Raw genomic sequence first — 17820 nt, 5'->3', positions numbered from 1 at the left:
CCAGTTGTACCTGCCACCCTCTCAGACTCCTAAAAGTTGATGGGACATTCAAAGGCACCGTGCAGCTATTCACAAGACTGAGGGTTGCACCCTGGGGTTGTCCACCATGCTCACTTGATAACATGCACTAAAATAGAACATGGATGCCTTCATCTGTCCTAAACCCAGATCATTATTCAGCCTTAAACCTAGCTCTGGAGTTTTCATCTGCCTCTCTAGTGATTCAGGGGTTTTCATAACTTTTTCTCTGAGTGCAGCAGCTTCCTGCAGGAAACCATTCACCATTGCTTACTAGTTCCATATTTTACCTTTCCTACATTGTGCTGTTACTCTTCCCCCAAAAACATGGCTTTATCATCCAGTTTCTCCTCGAAATTTCTTGTGCTCCCAAAATTCTATGCCTTTCCTCTCTCCCCCTTTCTTTTAGCCAAGTCTCAAGCTCCTAAGAGGATAACTGCAAGTGTCATGCATGGAGAAAACAATTCCTGTACATGCAGGCAATTCAAGTGCAGTTTTTGTTTGCAACTGCCCCAGCCATGCGTGGAAAAGAGGCCAAGGGAATCAGCAGGTTAACTGTTTTCCTCTGCACTTGCAAATGTGAATTTTTCCTGCTACGAGATTTTGTGAGTGCCAAATGCTTTGCCAAAGACTTTCATATGATCTGGCTGTAGAGCAAGAAGCGTCAGACGTCTCATTGTAAACTAGGTTTCCAGCCCAGTTCTGTCCTCAGAAGTGATTTAAATGACTTTGAGAGGAATGTGACTTTGCAGTGATCTTCTGCTGTACCTCCTGCTAGTACCTACAAGAGACCTGCAGTCTAAAAAATCCTGAAATTAATCCTATTTGGTTTTATACCTGTCTGGTCTGTCCTGTCAACCTTTACTTGAACTGCTTTTCATCCTCTGCTTTGCAACATGTTGTTCCCTTTTCTTCCTGTACTTGCATAAGAGAAATATACCAGGAAAGCAATTATTTTGCAAGTAAAACTAGAACCACCCAGGCTAAATCAGGCAGTTTTCTGGCATCGTCTTAAAAAAGCAAGGCTCAAAGTACAACAGAGAAAAAAACCTCAGCCCCCTCATTATGAAAAAGTTATGATCAGATTAATAAGAAATACAAGAAAAAAAATGAGAAAAGAGCAAAGTGAAAAGTCTTCAGGTTAAACGGTCCTTGCCAGGATCCTGAAGGAGCATAAACCTGCCACAATAGTCCTGCAAGCAAAAGAGGGGTTCCTTTAGGCACCTTCTCTAAAGGTCCCAAAGGCTCTGCAGGCATCTGGTTCAAATCACTTACCCAGAAAGACCGAGAGTGAAGGAGGTGGGGAGAATATGCAAGAATAGAAATGAAGAGGCAAGCGAGTGACCTCAGCCAACAGAGGAGAGGAGAACATGACAGCCCAAATGGCAGTTGTTTTCTCAGCTCAGGACAACCAGTGAGTGGGCTGCCTCGTGGAGTGCTGCATGGAGAAGGCAGCTCTGTTTTGTAAATCTGAGTGGCGAATTTTCCCCTTCAGCCTCCCTTGCAGAGCTGCAGACACACGAAGCCAGAACTCCATTTGCCTATTTTTTGAAAGGCCCGGTACTTATTTTTAAATATTAATTATCATTCGTGGCAGCAAAACCTTTGCCCCTTTGGGAATGCATCATTTGGTCCCAAGGCAGGTGTCTGGTCCCAGCCTGCGCTGAACAAGTGTCTCACAGATGGAATAACCGAGCTGGCCTCTTGCAGAGCTGATGGAAGGACTGGTTTTGCTGGAGTAAACTCAAGCTGCGGGGTTGTGACATTAGACAGAATGGGCAAGAAACTTGCCTGCTAAGGCCACCATGATCCTAAGCACCAAGGTTTGTTCCAGGATGTTGTTCAGACATTTATGTACAACAGTCTGAGATTCATTGATTCCTCTCCTTTGTTTTTCCCAGCTTCTAAAATCATCCTCCCAGCCTTTGAAAAGAGAAGGGAAAGGTGGAAAGTTCAGCCAAGCTGAATGATCCATGGTTTTGGGCCTAGAGTAAATGAGCTTTTTGTTTAGTTGTTTGGGTGTTTTTTAAAGAAAACAGGAGAGCACAAAACAAGACTGTTATTAAACCTACCATGAACAGTATGTTTATGGCATCACACAAAAAAGGATATTAAATCTTCTCTCCTGAATCACAAACCAAAAGAGCACTGGTCAGTGCACTGAAGAGTTAAACTGGCCCAGAATATTTCAGTCTACAAATTAAACAAAAAGAATCAGACAGATTTTTCTAATTCAGCCTTTCAGCCAGCAACACAGAAGAGATGTGCTAGCAACACAGGTGAGAATATTTTCTGCAGTAAGATTATCATCTTGATCACATCTGATGCAAATCCATTTTCCAAACTCATTATCTCCACTGGCTGCAGGGTCAGACTTACAGTGTCCTATTCAACAAAATACTAAACCCTACTTGTTATTCTGGGCCAGAATAACAGCATAAACTTTTTCACACAGGCAGCTCAGACTCCAGTTCCAGTCACTAATCTCTTGCTCTTAGCACTGGCCAGACTTAGGACAGACACGAGAGCTGTATCATGTGTCCCACAGGGGAAAAAAAGATGGTGCACTGGGGCAGCAGAAGCAAGCAAAGGTCTGGGTTCCCTTGTTGGTGGTTATTGTACATCGCTAGGAAACATCAGGTCATACATTTTAAGCCAATTTTCTTAATCTGTATGGCTATTTCCCAGATGAAGTGATGGAATCAAAGAGGGATGCTGATGATGCAGGGTTGCCCAAAAGAGGGAGGGTAAAACAGGCAGAGAAGCAAAGCAAACATGGCATCTCCTTGGGATGTGGCATGGTCCTCGTTGTGTGTTTCAGAGACAACAGTCTTCTCCTCGACTGCCACGGAGCTTGTCAAATTGCCTGGGAGGCTCAAAGGAAAGAGTCATCTTTCACACAATTTTACAAGGCAAAAAAAAAAAAAATCTTCATTTTGTGAACCATATCCATTAAGCTTCTAAAGGAATTAAATCTCTGATCCTGCCTATTGAACCTTGCGCAGAAGGGAGAGGAGGAGGAAGTGCACAAGGTCAAAGCCAATGTCTTGACTCCCTGAAGAAGGCTCAAGAGCACCCAAATAATGTGGCAGGAGCTGACGATAGCAAAAAGGGCATCTTCTTGTCCCTTTGCTTTCTTAACAGATATTGAGCAAAAAAAAAAATCAAGTGGTCAAATCCTTCTTATTTCTGGAAGGCCAGATCACCACTGGAGGTGGTTGGGTACAGCGAAACCTGCTTCAGCAGAAAAACAGAGACAGACAAAATGGTTCCTTGTCCCCTTAAAAAGCATAACCAGAGCTGGTCACAGACTAATTAGTGAAGTAATTTTACATCCAAAACTGCTGAAGAGTCAAAACACAGCACCGCGTTTGGAAAGGGAAGGGCTGACACCTCCCTGTGTGACACGCAGACCAGAAAGCTCTTCTGAATGTGGGTTGCTTGCAGCTGGTGTGAACTCTTAAGCCCCACCAAATCATCTTCTCATAGCCTGCATAATACTTAACTGGTTTTCCAAAGAACTGCTTAAGGAGAGAGGCTACAATAAGCTGAGACACACAGCAAAGGCCACTCCATATCCCAAGAGCATAAAAAGCAGAGCCAACGGCTATCCCAGTCTCCCTCTACCCCACTCTCATTTCTTTTGAAACCTTCTTTGCTCTCCCAGTTTTCAGACAGAAAACAGACACACGGGAAATAAGCCATCAATGATAACAAACCCAGTAACCAGTCCAGTTCATTGACTGTTCTGAGCATCATCGGCATCGATTCATTGTAGTGGTAAAAAGAAGAAAGTCACTCACCCTCACGAAGCTGGCGGGAAACCATCCTTCTTCATCATCGATCTGACCCCACCACCAGTCCTTGTTGGAAGCATCCAGGACCTTGATAACGTCTCCTGCTTTAAACGCCAACTCCCGGTTGGCCATGGTGACGTGATCCCATACTGCCTCAGCACTTACAATAGAACCACCACTGATCAGCTTTGAAAACAGAAAACCAGCAGTCAATAAAAGCTCGGTTCCCCGACGCAAGCACATGCACAGCAGCAGCACAGAAAAAAAGCGCTCAGCCAAAGTAAAACATTTTCCCTCCATTCCAGTCGGAAATAATTTCACCCTCATGTGATGTAATCCAGTCTGTGACCATTTCTACAGACCGCTGTTCTGCTCCCAACCGTGCCATGCAAGCGAGCACCACGTACGGATGTTCAGCACCTCCCAAGTCCTACACATGGGAAAAGCAACACCTCCCCTGCCACCACCACCACGCCGTGTTTATGAGCATGCACATCTCTCAAGGTACATGGCTTTCAAGTACAATTCAGTTAGCAGAAAGTATAGGTGAGAGTTCCCAAAAATGGCAAAACAAGGCGATGGTGTCCTGCAAAGGAATTTTTGTTTCAGAGCAAGTTTGCTCAGTTAAAGGATCAAAGGTCAGCTCGAGGCTCAGAAGGCTTTCCATGCAAATCCAAGCAAAGCTTGCAAACATATTTAGAAGAACACTTTATTTTAAACAGAGAGTTCAGTATTTGTTTAGTGCTGGTGACGTACTGACATCCCTTGCTTTTGAAATCTTCAAACTACAGAGGTAAGAAGGGCAGGGTAGCACCCTGCTGACCTGTTCCAGACCTGCCCTGGAGCACAGCCCAGCTTCATGGCACAGTCAAACCTCACCCTGCCAGCACTGGCTGCTGTGACAGCCTTCAGGGTGCAGGTACCTGCCCACTGGAAACTGGAGTGAGGTCAGACTGGGGTCCCACAGGACCTACTGAATGTCTCCCCATGTGGAGCACACAGTTGCCTTAGAGCTGGACCCGGACCACAGCAAGGACCTAACTGGACCTCATTTTCATCGCGAGCCACCTAGTTTTATATATATAAAACTCTTGCTTAATGCTTGTGGGAAGGACTCATCTGAACTCTGATGCTTGTGCATCCACAAGACAAATCATCCATCCACACCTGGGACACCTGCTGCTCCTCTGAATGATAGTCAGGTATTTTTTAACAGAATAATAAATTGTGTTTACGTTTCATCCACTGCAGGAACTCTGCATGGAACAGTATGACTGCCCTAGCAAATATAGACTTTACCCATATGCTTATTAGCTTGTCAGAGCCATCCTGAACCTTGGTCATTAATTCTGCCGTCTGAGACTCACTGAATGTGCACTCCAAATCAGAATTTGAGCTCGCAAAGAAAGAGCTTAGTGCTGCAACCATTACAGACAGCCCTTGCACATGGCAAGATTTTACCAGCCACAGATATCCCTTCCATTTAGGCAAAGCAATACAAAACAGAAAGACAAAAACCCGCCGCGGCAGTTATGGAAGTGCAGAAGCACTGGGAATGGTTAGAGTGCTCTTAACAGCTCTTTTGTAAGCCTGGCTTACCAAAATGCCTGTTAACCACCACCTGCACAGTCAGAACTTGCAGTAAACCTTCTAGCACTGCTGCAGGCTTCCCAGCATAAACATGTAAGAGTATTCAAGTTCCTACAGGCAATTCAGTCAACAGATTAAAGGACACGATTTACTGTTTTCCTTGAACTGACTTTCCTTTAAGAAATCAAGCTCCTTAGGTTTGTGACAACTACAGTTGCAGTCTCAGTTCTTCAATTATTAGTCAGCTGTACATAAAGCAGCAAGATCTGAGACAGCATAACTTGACACTTAGTGCCTTTCATCCTCAAAGCCAAGATGTATCTAATCAGCGACCTCTTGCTCCTGCAGTAGACAAAGTAAAAGAATGTTCTTCCTACTTCCATTTTGACAAATCATCCTTTCTAATTCAAAATCAGCTGTAGAAGAAACATGGCTTCTTCATATACCATACAGGGGTTTTCTACACACAAGCCTCACAAGATCACCTGATAGCAGACAGAAAACGAAGGCACAGGTTAATAACAAGCTCTCATTGAAAAGTCAAGCAATGGACCTCATCGATGTGCTGAACTTATCGTGGAGGACAGAGGACATCTACTGCATTAGCGTGGATTTATCTCACATTTGGGCTTTTGACACAGATGCAAGGAGCTGGGCACCAGAGGATCCTATCCAAATGAGCAGTAGCTGAAGCCAGATGGTGTAGGATCTCTTAGTTCACCCCAGCTCTAGGCCCTCACTTCACATAAGGGTTGCTACATCTGGAAAACTAACAGTTATAATGATTGATTTCTGATTCCAGTGCAACAACTGAATGTTCAGCCCCAATAGCGGTATGTTCCAGTGCTTCCTCACAACACCTTGAGTTGCTCCCAATCAAGGTTTCTAGATGCTTTCGTAAATTTTAATCTGTTTAAACCATAAAGAACCCCAGGATAGATGTGGAAGGAAGGAAGACTTCACAGATGATGAAAACTCCCTCAATATATTCAAGACCAGTTAACAGTCATCTGTTCTCCTGCCAGGACTGAGCTCTCCACCTTCACTAGTGTTTCCCTTCTGCTGTATTTATGGACACTGTCCCTCCTCGTCCCAGCCCATGGTTTCCCAGGTTAAACAAGTTTTTGCTCTTTCAAGCCTTGTCCTGGCAGACAGTTGTTCCTTCCCCTGAGCATTTCACCAGCCCTTTTAGGCAGCTAGCTATTTTGCCTGCATCTTTCTTGAATACAGATGACCAGAACTGTAAATACTATTCCCAAAGAGACCTTACCAGAGGTTTGTGAAACAGCATGAAATATTTATTACAGTGTCAGAAAAATCTTGCAGTAATACATAACATCTTCCCCTTTTTCCCATGGCTACCTCCCACCAGTGGCTCACTCTGATTTTGCGTTTTGCTTACCTAAGTAAATGAAGTAGAATACATTCTCTTTGCCTAGAAAATCAGTTTTCTTGTCAAAAAATAAATCAGGTTGGCCTGACACTCGTTCCTTTTGTTAATGCCATTGGGTATTTTAGTCCATTTTTCACTGATGATGAACCAGGAATGGAGCTACTACGCAGAAGCCATATTTCTGCTTTTTCGGCTTCAGCTGACATAGACTTTGCTGTCACTTCACACACAGGCAGTTCTGGGCACGAACTGCCACAGCAATGTCACTGAAACCAAACTTCAGAGGGATTGTGCTTTGGAGCCTCCTGGCCCACTTTGTAAAAAGTGCGTTTCCAAGCCTGAGGCACAAAATCCCAGCCCCGAGGAGCACGGCTTGGCCAGCGGCAAGGGCTGGCAGGGACTTGCAGAGGGCCAGAAAAGCAGGAGGATGTGCTCTGCCTTTTTCTACTGTTAACACCAAGATCTGGAAGATGGATGTCAGGAACCGAGGTGGCTTTGCAAGGTGTTTCTTGATACCCAAGGATAAAGGCTGTAAGTTCTGGTTTTCACTGTCTAATGCCACCAGATAGAAGAATCACAGAATCATAGAATAGATTGTGTTGGAAAAGACCTCCAAGATCATCAAGTCCAACCCCTGATCCAACTCCAATTACTATATCATGGCACTGAGGGCCACGTCCAATCTCTTTTTAAAAACCTCCAGGGATGGTGAATCCACCACCTCTCTGGGCAGGCCGTTCCAGTGCCTGATTACCCTCTCTGTAAAGAATTTCTTCCTAACATCTAACCTAAACCTCCCCTGGCAGAGCTTGAGCCCATGCCCCCTTGTCCTATTGTTGGTTGCCTGGGAGAAGAGACCAACCCCCAGAAAGGCCCTTTTAGCTCGTCCTTTCCAGCCCCTGGTCCATACTGTTAGCCCAAGAAATGGATCCAAATGCCAGGAAGCCTGCAAGCAAGCCTTGGCCTTCCAAAACACAAATAGAGCTCAGTCTGTGAAAACAAGACAGCAGCAGCATGGCAGAATTCAAGTTCCAGCCATTGCACGTGCTGGGTCCATTGAGAGAACCTCAGAACCTAAAATTAAAAGATCCAGTTTAATTTATTTTACAAGACATTTTGCTGCATCTGTGGAGCTTGTCTGATTCTTTCAGGGCAGGGCTACAGACACAGAACCTGACATCTGCAGCAGCAAGAGATAACAAACTAGAGAAAGGTCGGGATAAATATTATTTTCTGAGAGAATTCAACATAGGAGCTCTTCACTCCAGAAAGTTCACATCTCTTGGTTTCAAATCTGAGTCTTAGCACTGCGGTCAGACATACTCGGGCAAAGACCTTGAAAGGGACTTAATCTCCTGTAATTTTGGATGTCTACCACACAGCACCCGAGACAGTCATGTGGACTCCTTTATAATGAGTGAAGAGAAAGAGACACATCTGGAGTGTGATTCATCTCAGCTCCTTCAGTTGTCCACCTTCAAGTGAGGTGAATCATGCCCTAGAAATTACTATTCCTCTGTGTTTAATTGGGTGATGCAGAAGTTTACATTTCCAACATCTTAACATTCACCTCATCTACAATAAAAAGGAGTAACCAAGAACTGGATTTAACAATAATAATCACAAGAGGAATAATCAAATATTAAATCACCCTCTCCCAGACACAGCAGCTTCACAGTATGCAAAGGCTGTTGTAAATAAAATTATGTCCTCTGTGCCCACCAGAAGAATTAACAAAATCTCAGCCTTGTAAATTTACAACAATGAGGACTTAGATATTTGGGAAAAGTGTACTACTCACAAGAAGAGGGAGGCAGCTAGAAGAAACGCAATAGGTTATAAGGGACATTTGGTTTTGACATACCCTGAATACTGCTTGTCTTCCAGGTCAAAGTCCTAGTTCCCACTAAAATTATTCTTGTCAGTCAGTTGTTCAAACTAAAGAGCCCAAAGAGAAAAGTTCCTCAATGTTTTCACCATGTAACATCAGGACAGCAGAAATGCAAGAGCATTTCTTAACAACAGACCTGAGGATAATTTTTACTGTTTTACAGGAGACTTCAGAGCACTGCCAACTACTTGCTGTCTGGGGTGAAGAAAAAATTTTCTCAGTGGGCAGAAGAGTAGATTAACTACTGGGATGGTGGGCATGGTCTAGGGAACAGAGTCATTGTTCATCATGGGTCCCTCTTCACTTCCTAGTAAACACCTGCTCACGGCCAAAGATAAGTATCAGGCTAGACAGATGAGGAGCCACTTCTATGTCCCACAAATAAATTGAGTTAATGAGGAAAAGAAAAAGGGAAAAAAGACAATGCTCTCTCTAATTATATGCATAGCTAACACATTTCTGGAACACATACTAAGAACAAGAACATGGGGTATTATCACTGTATCTCCAGGACTGCAGGCATCAGCCTTTCTAGGGATTTTCACAACAGGTTTCCAAAGTGCTCTGTAAACCTCCAATAATTCAGACACACTGAAGATGCTTATTTAAAACACTCTGACACCCATGTACAACAGGTGAAGGCTTTCACAATAGCAAGTAAAGTCAGTGGGACGGAATTAAATCATTCCTACTTAAGGTCCATGTGGATTTTCCTTTCTCTTCTAGTCTGGTGTTATTTCCAGGATGGAACACAGCCACTGGAAATACTGAATTACATTAGAGGTGCTGCCAAAATAAAATGACAACAACAAAAAACAGTAAAAAAGGGGTTTCAGAGCACTCGGCAAGTCACGACTTCTGGGATGCAGTGCTGTCAGTGGGTGCCAGCTGAGAGCTCCTGACCCTGGCACATCACGCCATGCCATGGCAGGGATGCTGAAGGCTGGACCACAGCAAACACGCCGTGGTACATCATTGCAAAACCTCTGCTGAGCTCACCTCGCTGTGATTGTCCTCACCAGTGTCGGGAAAGCTCGGAAATACCCATCTGACGAACGATCCCGACCATCTCCTTCTTCCCTTGCACTTTCCAAAGGCCTCCGCCAAAGGAGAGGGATTGTCATTAACGCCATGAGGGCAGCTTCCAAGGAAAATAAGACAGGAACTCAAATGTGACAGTTCAACTCTGGAATTTGCAAGTTTTTTTTCTGGCCATGGCTTTGGGGTACTACTATCAAGACAAAATAACTCTCCTTGCCAAAGTAAGCAGGAAAATAAAAATAGAAGGAATAACAGGAACAACACCCTGTTACATGACCGGGTGGAATCGCTCTGCCTGACCCCATTACTAGAGCAAGTCTGGAGCAAACCCATATGACCCAAAGGAGAGGAGGGGAAGGGAGATGCCATGAAAGACCCTCTTGCAGCAGCAGGTCCCACACACCTTGTCGCTCCCTATCTCACAATTTACACTTATAGCACATCCCGATCAAAAAAGCCTAGGATACTGCCTAAGATGCTTTTCTAAAGTACATTTCAGAAAGCGACCTCTAAATCATAGTTTACAACTTCTTCCAGGCTACTGCAGGATTTAACTCTACCAGCCATGAACCAGTTGCTCCAGCTCTACAAGCAGGGGCAGCTTGTTAGAAGAATTTGAGGAATGGTTGATCCTCTGCTGCTGATCCATCTGGTGCATCTTCCCTGACTTTGCTCACTTCCAAGGCCACAACTCACAGTTGTAGGCCAACATCTGCTCCTTCTCAGCGCCTGCCCACAGTGAGGCAGCCAAGTATGAAACATGTTTTAGTGAAATCAGTCACTATTGCAAAATTTTGCTACGCATTCTCAACTAATCAACACTTACTGGCTTCTTATGGGCCAACCTGAAAAAGAAATCAGGGACTTACTGGTTCCTGGAGACTGAAATGGGCACAAAATAGCAGAAATCTTTTCAGAGGGTGATTCGGTTTGAGGCTAGGCTGCACCAATCACTACTACCTAACCGTACCTATTCCAGGGAAAATCATCCTTAGCTCACAATAATATTCTGCACTGAATTTCCAGCACAGAGTTTCTCACTAGTCCAAAATACACTTAATGAAGAGCCACTTTCCTAAAAAACCTCAAAGAAATCTACCATAGATTGCCATCTCCTTAGAAAATTCTAAGTACCTACAAAGTTTCGAGGAACAAGGCCTCTGGCTAATGTAAGTAACCTTAAGGCAGGGATATGTTTCTATTAGATCTTTTATTAATGCATCAATAGAGTTATAATAGTAAGAAAAAAAAGAAAAAAAAAAAGAAAAAAAAAGAAAAAAAAGAAAAAAAGAAAAAAAAAGAAAAAAAAAAGAAAAAAAAAAGGAGCAAGCTCTGGATAGTTCCCTTTCAAATCAGCATTACATAAACTACATACTCCCACAGGGGCGGGAATAGGGAGCAGGCTGTGAAGGGAAGATAGAGAAACGTGGTGAGGCTACGCCATTTGTTCAAATTGTTCCTGTACAGACATGCCCTTTCTTCAGAAAACATAAAAGCACTGGAAAATAACAAGAGCATTTCCCATTGTATTCAACTGGCCCTTCCATAACAGCAGCAGCCAAAACATCTTCAAACAAAAATATCCAGAGAGCCGGCATTCAGAGTAAAGAAATCAATGCTCAAAGTAACCCCAGCAGAACAGGAGATACAAACCATCTGCAAACCCCCAGCCAAATGAAAATGCCGCTTTGCTTCCATGTTCCCAGAAGAAAGGCACCGCACGCTGCTCTACCCTCTTGTGTTTTAATTGCACTGCTCCCTCACAGGCTTGCAACACAGATCGATAGGGCTGTTCAGCATGGGGCCGTTTATTGCAACAGCAATGCCGTCATCTTAAAGACGTCCCAAGGAGGGCATTTACCGCTCTGCTGAGATCCACTCGTACATCTCCCCCACAAACGCCACGTACATGGTACGAGCACGGGAGCAGTTTGCTGGGGTGCTCACCTGAGCTGCACGGAAAAAAAAAAAGCTAACATCCATCTTTCGGTCCAAGATTTCACTGGTTTTCACAACTAGGGCAGGTTCACTCAGTTGACAGAGCAGACAACAAGGAAGCATACAGGAAAATATCACCCTACCCCATCACGTTGTACTTTTGCTCTTGTATCATCTCCCAATAGTCCCTTTGATTGTGTATTTATTTTTAAACCTCTCGTCAGAAATTATACAAACTGAATAACGCCAAATCATAGTGAACTCGCCGCACGGCTCATTCACAAAACAAACGGGAGGGTATTTCCACTTGATTTGCTTATTCTCTGAAGAGAGGCAATCACACAAAGGTTAAGCACAAGGCAAAGAATTTCCCTTTCTGCTTTCAAGCCCTTTGATGAATTTGACTAATGTCTGGATTTCCGCTGAAAGAGGCTGATTGGAGTGAGAGAGCCTCTGATATCCCCATATTCTGGAAAGACTGACACACTTGGTTGAAAGCTTTATATCTATAGCTAAAGGTATCAGTACAGACTTAAAGGTTCATTAGGATTGGGTTATTATATTTTTCATTGATTTAAATTTTCTTGAAAAGATATTGCCTGTCACACGTGAAATCACCTGGCCTCATATAGGGTACAGTAGTAGACTCCAGGGTATTAGTCTTAATCTCCACCTTATTATGGTTATTGTCCATGTCATTCCTATTAATAATAACAGCTGCACCATAGAGCTGCACACGGTACGTGGAGAGCTGAGAGGGCCTATAAAACCAAAGCTGCAATGAGGAAAAGGTCTAGCTACAAGAGAGAGACACCCCAATAAAGCACTACCCATGCGGTGTTTAATTGGCTCTGGAGCACTGGCGAGCCCTCCGCTTTGATGGTGCATATGTCACCGTAATTGCCTTCCAATCCCTTCTGCGTACTGGGCACATTAAGCCTCCCCTTGCCTGGTGACATATCTTTCATGTCTAGTAATTACAAATAACCACTAACCATAATCTTTTAACTCAGACAAATTACGAGATTGGTTCTGGAACTCAAAGTTTAAACTACTTGGGGGAATCACAGACTGGTTTGGGTTGGAAGGGACCTTAAAGCTCATCCAGTTCCAACCACCCTGCCAGCAGCAGGGACACCTTCCACTAGACCAGGTTGCTCAAAGCCTCATCCAGCCTGGCCTTCAACACTTCCAGGGAGGAGCAGCCACAGCTTCTCTGCCCAACCTGGGACACTGGCTCACCACCCTCACACCAAAGAATTTCTTCCTCAGATCTAATCTAAATCTACTCTCTTTCAGTTTAAAGCCATTACTGCTGGTTCTATCATTACCTGCCCAGCAGTCCCTCCCCAGCCTTCCTGTAGGTCCCTTGAGGTACTGGAAGGCAGCTATAATATCTCCCTGAAGCCTTCTCTTCTCCAGGCCCCAACTCTCTCAGCCTGTCCTCACAGCAGAGGTGCTCCAGCCCTTGCATCATCCTTGTGGCCTCCTCTGGACTCGTTCTAACAGGTCCATGTCTTTCTTGTGTTGGGGGCTCCAGAACTGGACACAGCACTCCAGTGGGGTCCCACCGGAGCAGAGTAGAGGGAGCGAATCACGGCCACGCTTCTCTTGATGCAGCCCAGGACACGGTTATTGGCCTTCTGGGCTGCAAGCGCACATTGCCAGCTTGTGTTGAGCTTCTCGTCACCAGTGCTGGAGGTGAGGCCGCCCCAGTGCGGAGCAGAGCAGGACGATCCCCTCCCTCGCCCAGCTCGCAGTGCAGTGCTGGATGCACCCAGGACACAGTTGTCCCTCTTGGCTGCCAGGACACACTGTTGGCTCATGTTCAGAGACCTAGTGTTGTACTGGAAATCCTTCCTGTGATCAGAGGGTTTCATTTATGCCCAGTTTAATCTGACTGGGCAGTCAAGACTACCAAGCAGTGTTTCCAGCGTGAATAAAGCATCAGTCTAGCCTTGCTGCTCGCTGCAGCAGCAAATGTTGTGCCAGATAACATCAAAGCATTGTGTACAGACTACTGCAGGACCTGGGCAAAGATTGATGCAGTTATCTCTCAATTACCCAAGGTGCAGAATAAGGCAGATAAGCAAAACGGATATTACAAAATATATATAAATTAGGCTCTGGGATTACATAGTGAGGGGCAAGAGTGGAGCACTGAGCCCTAAGCTGAGGGACCCAGCGAGGAGGTACAGCACAGAGTACTCAACTGCACGGGAATCATCCTGAGCCCTATGCCCATGGTGTAGCTCATCTGCAACCTCAAAACCTATTAATGGATAATCAGGACTTGACTAGAAATGTCAGGAATGCAAAATCTAGACTCATTTTACCTAAGAAACCTGTCCTTATGGAAACTGGAAAGCAAAAGACTTCTCTCCCAAGAAAGAGACTGGCAAACTCAGCAACTGAATAGTTTCTGCAGGGCGGGAAGATAAAATTGTAATTGCTCTGAGGAAGGCAAGAGCACTTGATGGTTTAGAGATTATTTATTTTAAAACGTACATCACCTGTTACTCTGGGGCATGGGAGTTTCCAAAGTAAAAAGGAATTAAGGAGCAAATGACACAAATTACTCCCAGTGGACTGCATTATTCAACACAACATAGCTACTCACAAAGGCAAGAGCACACAGATCTGCTCATCCCAGACATGGGGTCTTTACCTCTGAAGCCATCAGCCACCACAAAGCTGGTGACACACAGCTAAGCTGTCCCAGCTCTCCTTAGCAGGGGCAATGGCACAGACACACAGCTCCACACACACGGGCACGTACACCAGGACTGCCGAGCACAGCAACTTCACTTACCTGAAATCACGAATTCACAGTGAAACAAATAAAGTGATAGGACCAGAACTAATGAAAGCACAAGGAGATACTTTGTCCTATAAAAGCTGACACAGTTGGCTAGGGCCTAAAAATCATGAAAGGAAATTAATTCAAATGCAGGGCTTTTAATACAAACCAGAAACATTATTCCTGGATGGCCAAGTACAAGCAACAAGCAGCAAGGGCCGCCCCTTCATGATATCTATCACTGCAATGTGTTTTAAAACAGCTTTCAAAAGGGAAGCAGATGCCTGGATTATGTCACATTAGACCACAACGTTTTAAAACACATCTTCAGACTTAATAATGCTTAATTCCCAAATACTGGTATTGTAGTATGATGCCAAAAAGATAACATTAAAAAAAAAGAGATTTTTAGTAAGTGATGAGAACTTGGAACTTAAAAAGTAGTGGGTGTTGTTAGTGCAAACCAGTGCCCAGGCTGGATTAAAGCCCAGATTAATGTATTACACTGATTACCCTCACTGCTGAGGCTCCTTATTTGCTGTTCTGATCTCTTCCTTTCTTACTGAAGTCACTGCAGCTCATGTCTAACACAGCCAAGGAGTGGCTTGTTGGTAGATGAGCACAAAGAGAAGAATGCAATCTACAAATGGTTTTGCAGACCTGATCTTACAGAAAAGTTTAATTAAATGCAATCTCAAAGTGAGTAATGGCTGGAGAAACGAGACATGACCCTCAGAAACCACCCCTGGCTTCAGCTGACTGCCAGCCAAGGCAGTGGAGAACGGAGCCTGTCCAGCCGCTCTTGTGCAAACTAAGAACCATCCAGTGAAAACCCCATTGCTTCCACCTCAGGCAGCAAAAGGAAAAAGCAGGATGAGCACCCAAAGTGGTTAAAGCCTCTGCCCCCTAAATTATGATCTTCAAGAGAATTATTCCAGCAAAAATGCAATTCTTCCTCATGTCTTTCAGTATTACAACACCTGGACCAAAGAGCAGCGAGAAGCACTCTGAGCTCAAAGGAAACACCCAGGCGCCCAGGCTCTGCTAGCCACCACCCCATGTGTGCCATCAGAAACTAACACAACAAACGCAGGAAGACAGAGCTCGAGTCATTATAGCTACCGCATCTTGCATTTACATCTCACCTTTCATCCGTGTCAACTCCCGAGAGGGCAGACAGGCAGGACTTAAAAAGTAAGCAACGTAAAGCAGCTTCTCCCCTTGAGATGCTTGTTGAGCCAAACCCCATGGTGTCCTCTGGCTCTCCAAGCTCTGAGCTTGCAGACAGGGTCGGTACAGCACCATGGCTTGGTCTCACCTTCACAGGCTGAGAATCTCCTACTATACGTACTGCATCACTCACAGATTTTGAAAGCATTCACCATCCTGAGTGCAAACCCTGCCATGACCACTGCTTTTGGGGAAGGAGCACACGGGGCAACGGAAGGAAGACGAGCGGCACGGCGGGGTGTATATCACAGCACGTACCTTTGCTCCCTTGGTTTCAACAGAGGCATACCAGGTATCTGGCGTGATGATATTTTTCCCATCTAATTGAATTTGCATTACCATAGTTTTTTTCCTACTACAAGCTCAACGGACAGTCCTGGATGTAAAAGTAAGGTGATAAACTGGTGCTAGTTAAACGTGCGTAACTCTTGCAGATTGTCATCAGACCCTGTAAGCCTATTACATGGATTGGCCAGATCAGTGAGAGGATATGCAGCCTTCCACCTCTAAGCTGCTTTTCTCAATTCGGGTTAGGAATGAATGAAAGTCCCTGTCTGGTGGCTTCTCTGATTTTATGGAAAATTCCCACAGCCAAAATGTCTTCTTTAATGGAGTAATTCAAAGCAGACACTTGTCACAACTCTCTCCCTCAACTGGACTGCACCTTGGATCTACACTTCCCAGCCTCTAATGAAAAGAGGGTGGAAAGCCCCTAATATCAGGTCTTCTTTTCAAGTCATCAATACCCGTTCTGAAACGTGAGTTACCACCACAGCCTCCTGGGTGGCTCAGGGAGACAGCAGCTATCTCCATGGCACAGTGAGAAAGCAGCCACGTGCCACTGTGCTCCCTTGCTGCCCACCTCCTATCCCCGCAGCCACGCAAGCCAAACCCTGCACACAAGGTCAGGGGCTTGGCAGGAGCTACAAAAGCCCTGGAGAAGGTAACATAAGCTTTGTTCAAGCACCTGCGAAGAGTGAGTCAAGCCATTGACATGTTGTTTCTTACTTTAGTTTGTGCAAAATGTTGCTGCCAAAGCACAGCAGAGAGCAAGGCATGTCGAGCTGTTGGCTCCACCATGCCAAACCAGTGTCACCTCTACACTGTTGTGCAATTGGGCCCTTCCCCTCTCCCCAGGTCACGCTGCATGTCCCATCCCTCTCTGTTCCACCTACCCTACTCATAGAAGGCCACATTTGCTGTCTAGTATAACAAAATTATCACCTGGATGGTGCTGAAGAAAACGGTTACGTACCAAGATAACGCTATTCAAAGTCTAGAGGGCAAAGTTGTCACAGATGAAATATCATTGTCTATTATCTGTTGGCAAACGCAGTACATAATGGCAGCCACTCAACTTAATGGCTTACATTCCAGCTCCTTCAAATGAGCCCATCACCGCTGTATGTAATCACAGTATACATTTAAAAGTATAATTTCCATCCAAAAAGACCATAGCTGGAGCAACGTGACTCATACAGTTCCCTGTGCATCACAAAGCATGTCATGAAGACTGGGAATTTGTAAGCTGGTTACCATCTGTGTATAAAATTAGGCTGTGGGCATGATTCTTCAAACCGGTCGATGGCAAACTCCCTCTGACATAAATGGCAGTTTTGAGGCTGCTGAGATCCAAAAGCCAGGCCCTTTGCTTCTGCACCCAAGAGAAAAGAACCATTCTCTGAAGCTGTATGTGAAGTAAAGGGATACAAATATCAAAGAGAAATACAATGGAATTAAAAGGCTTCTCTCCCCATATACCTATTCCAGCACTTCATAGCTGAATAGTTATAGCTGCTAACTCAGTTTCATTTCTGCCATAACAAAATCATCTCCACAGCATAATTAGTGTGTTCATGTTAAAATAGGTCCAAATGCATGGAAAGAGGCATCCAAATATGGTTTGTTTTTCAAGACAACGTGATGTTTTCCCTGGCTAATAGATTCGATTCATTAAAGAACAACAAGAGCCCAGCAAACTATTTGCAGCAAATGTTTGCCGATTTTAGCAGCCTCTCCTCCTTGGTGAATTATCCATGAACAGACTGGTTTTCACATTATTATATTTTACCTGCTATGATTTGACAACCTTTTTTAGTCTAACTTGGCTATGCATTGCTTA

The 17820-nt window shown here is 44.6% G+C and overlaps 1 protein-coding gene across 4 annotated transcripts in view; it reads right to left on the bottom strand.

Annotated features, from left to right (window-relative positions):
• Positions 1 to 17820, bottom strand: part of ARHGEF9 (Cdc42 guanine nucleotide exchange factor 9) — a 177813-nt gene that overhangs the window by 55324 nt on the left and 104669 nt on the right. For 2 of the 4 annotated variants that reach the window (XM_029087029.1, XM_029087030.1), the window contains one exon: positions 3822 to 4001. In XM_029087029.1, coding sequence (XP_028942862.1) covers positions 3822 to 4001 — 180 coding nt within the window. Of the gene's footprint in view, positions 1 to 3821; positions 4002 to 5958; positions 5968 to 17820 lie in introns of those variants that run through there. The other 2 variants (XM_010176200.1, XM_029087031.1) reach the window with 2 other exon arrangements.

Source organism: Antrostomus carolinensis, unplaced genomic scaffold (assembly GCF_000700745.2).
Source record: "Antrostomus carolinensis isolate BGI_N321 unplaced genomic scaffold, ASM70074v2 scaffold3989, whole genome shotgun sequence".
Lineage (NCBI taxonomy): Eukaryota > Metazoa > Chordata > Aves > Caprimulgiformes > Caprimulgidae > Antrostomus > Antrostomus carolinensis.
This window is presented reverse-complemented; position numbering and strand designations above follow the sequence as displayed.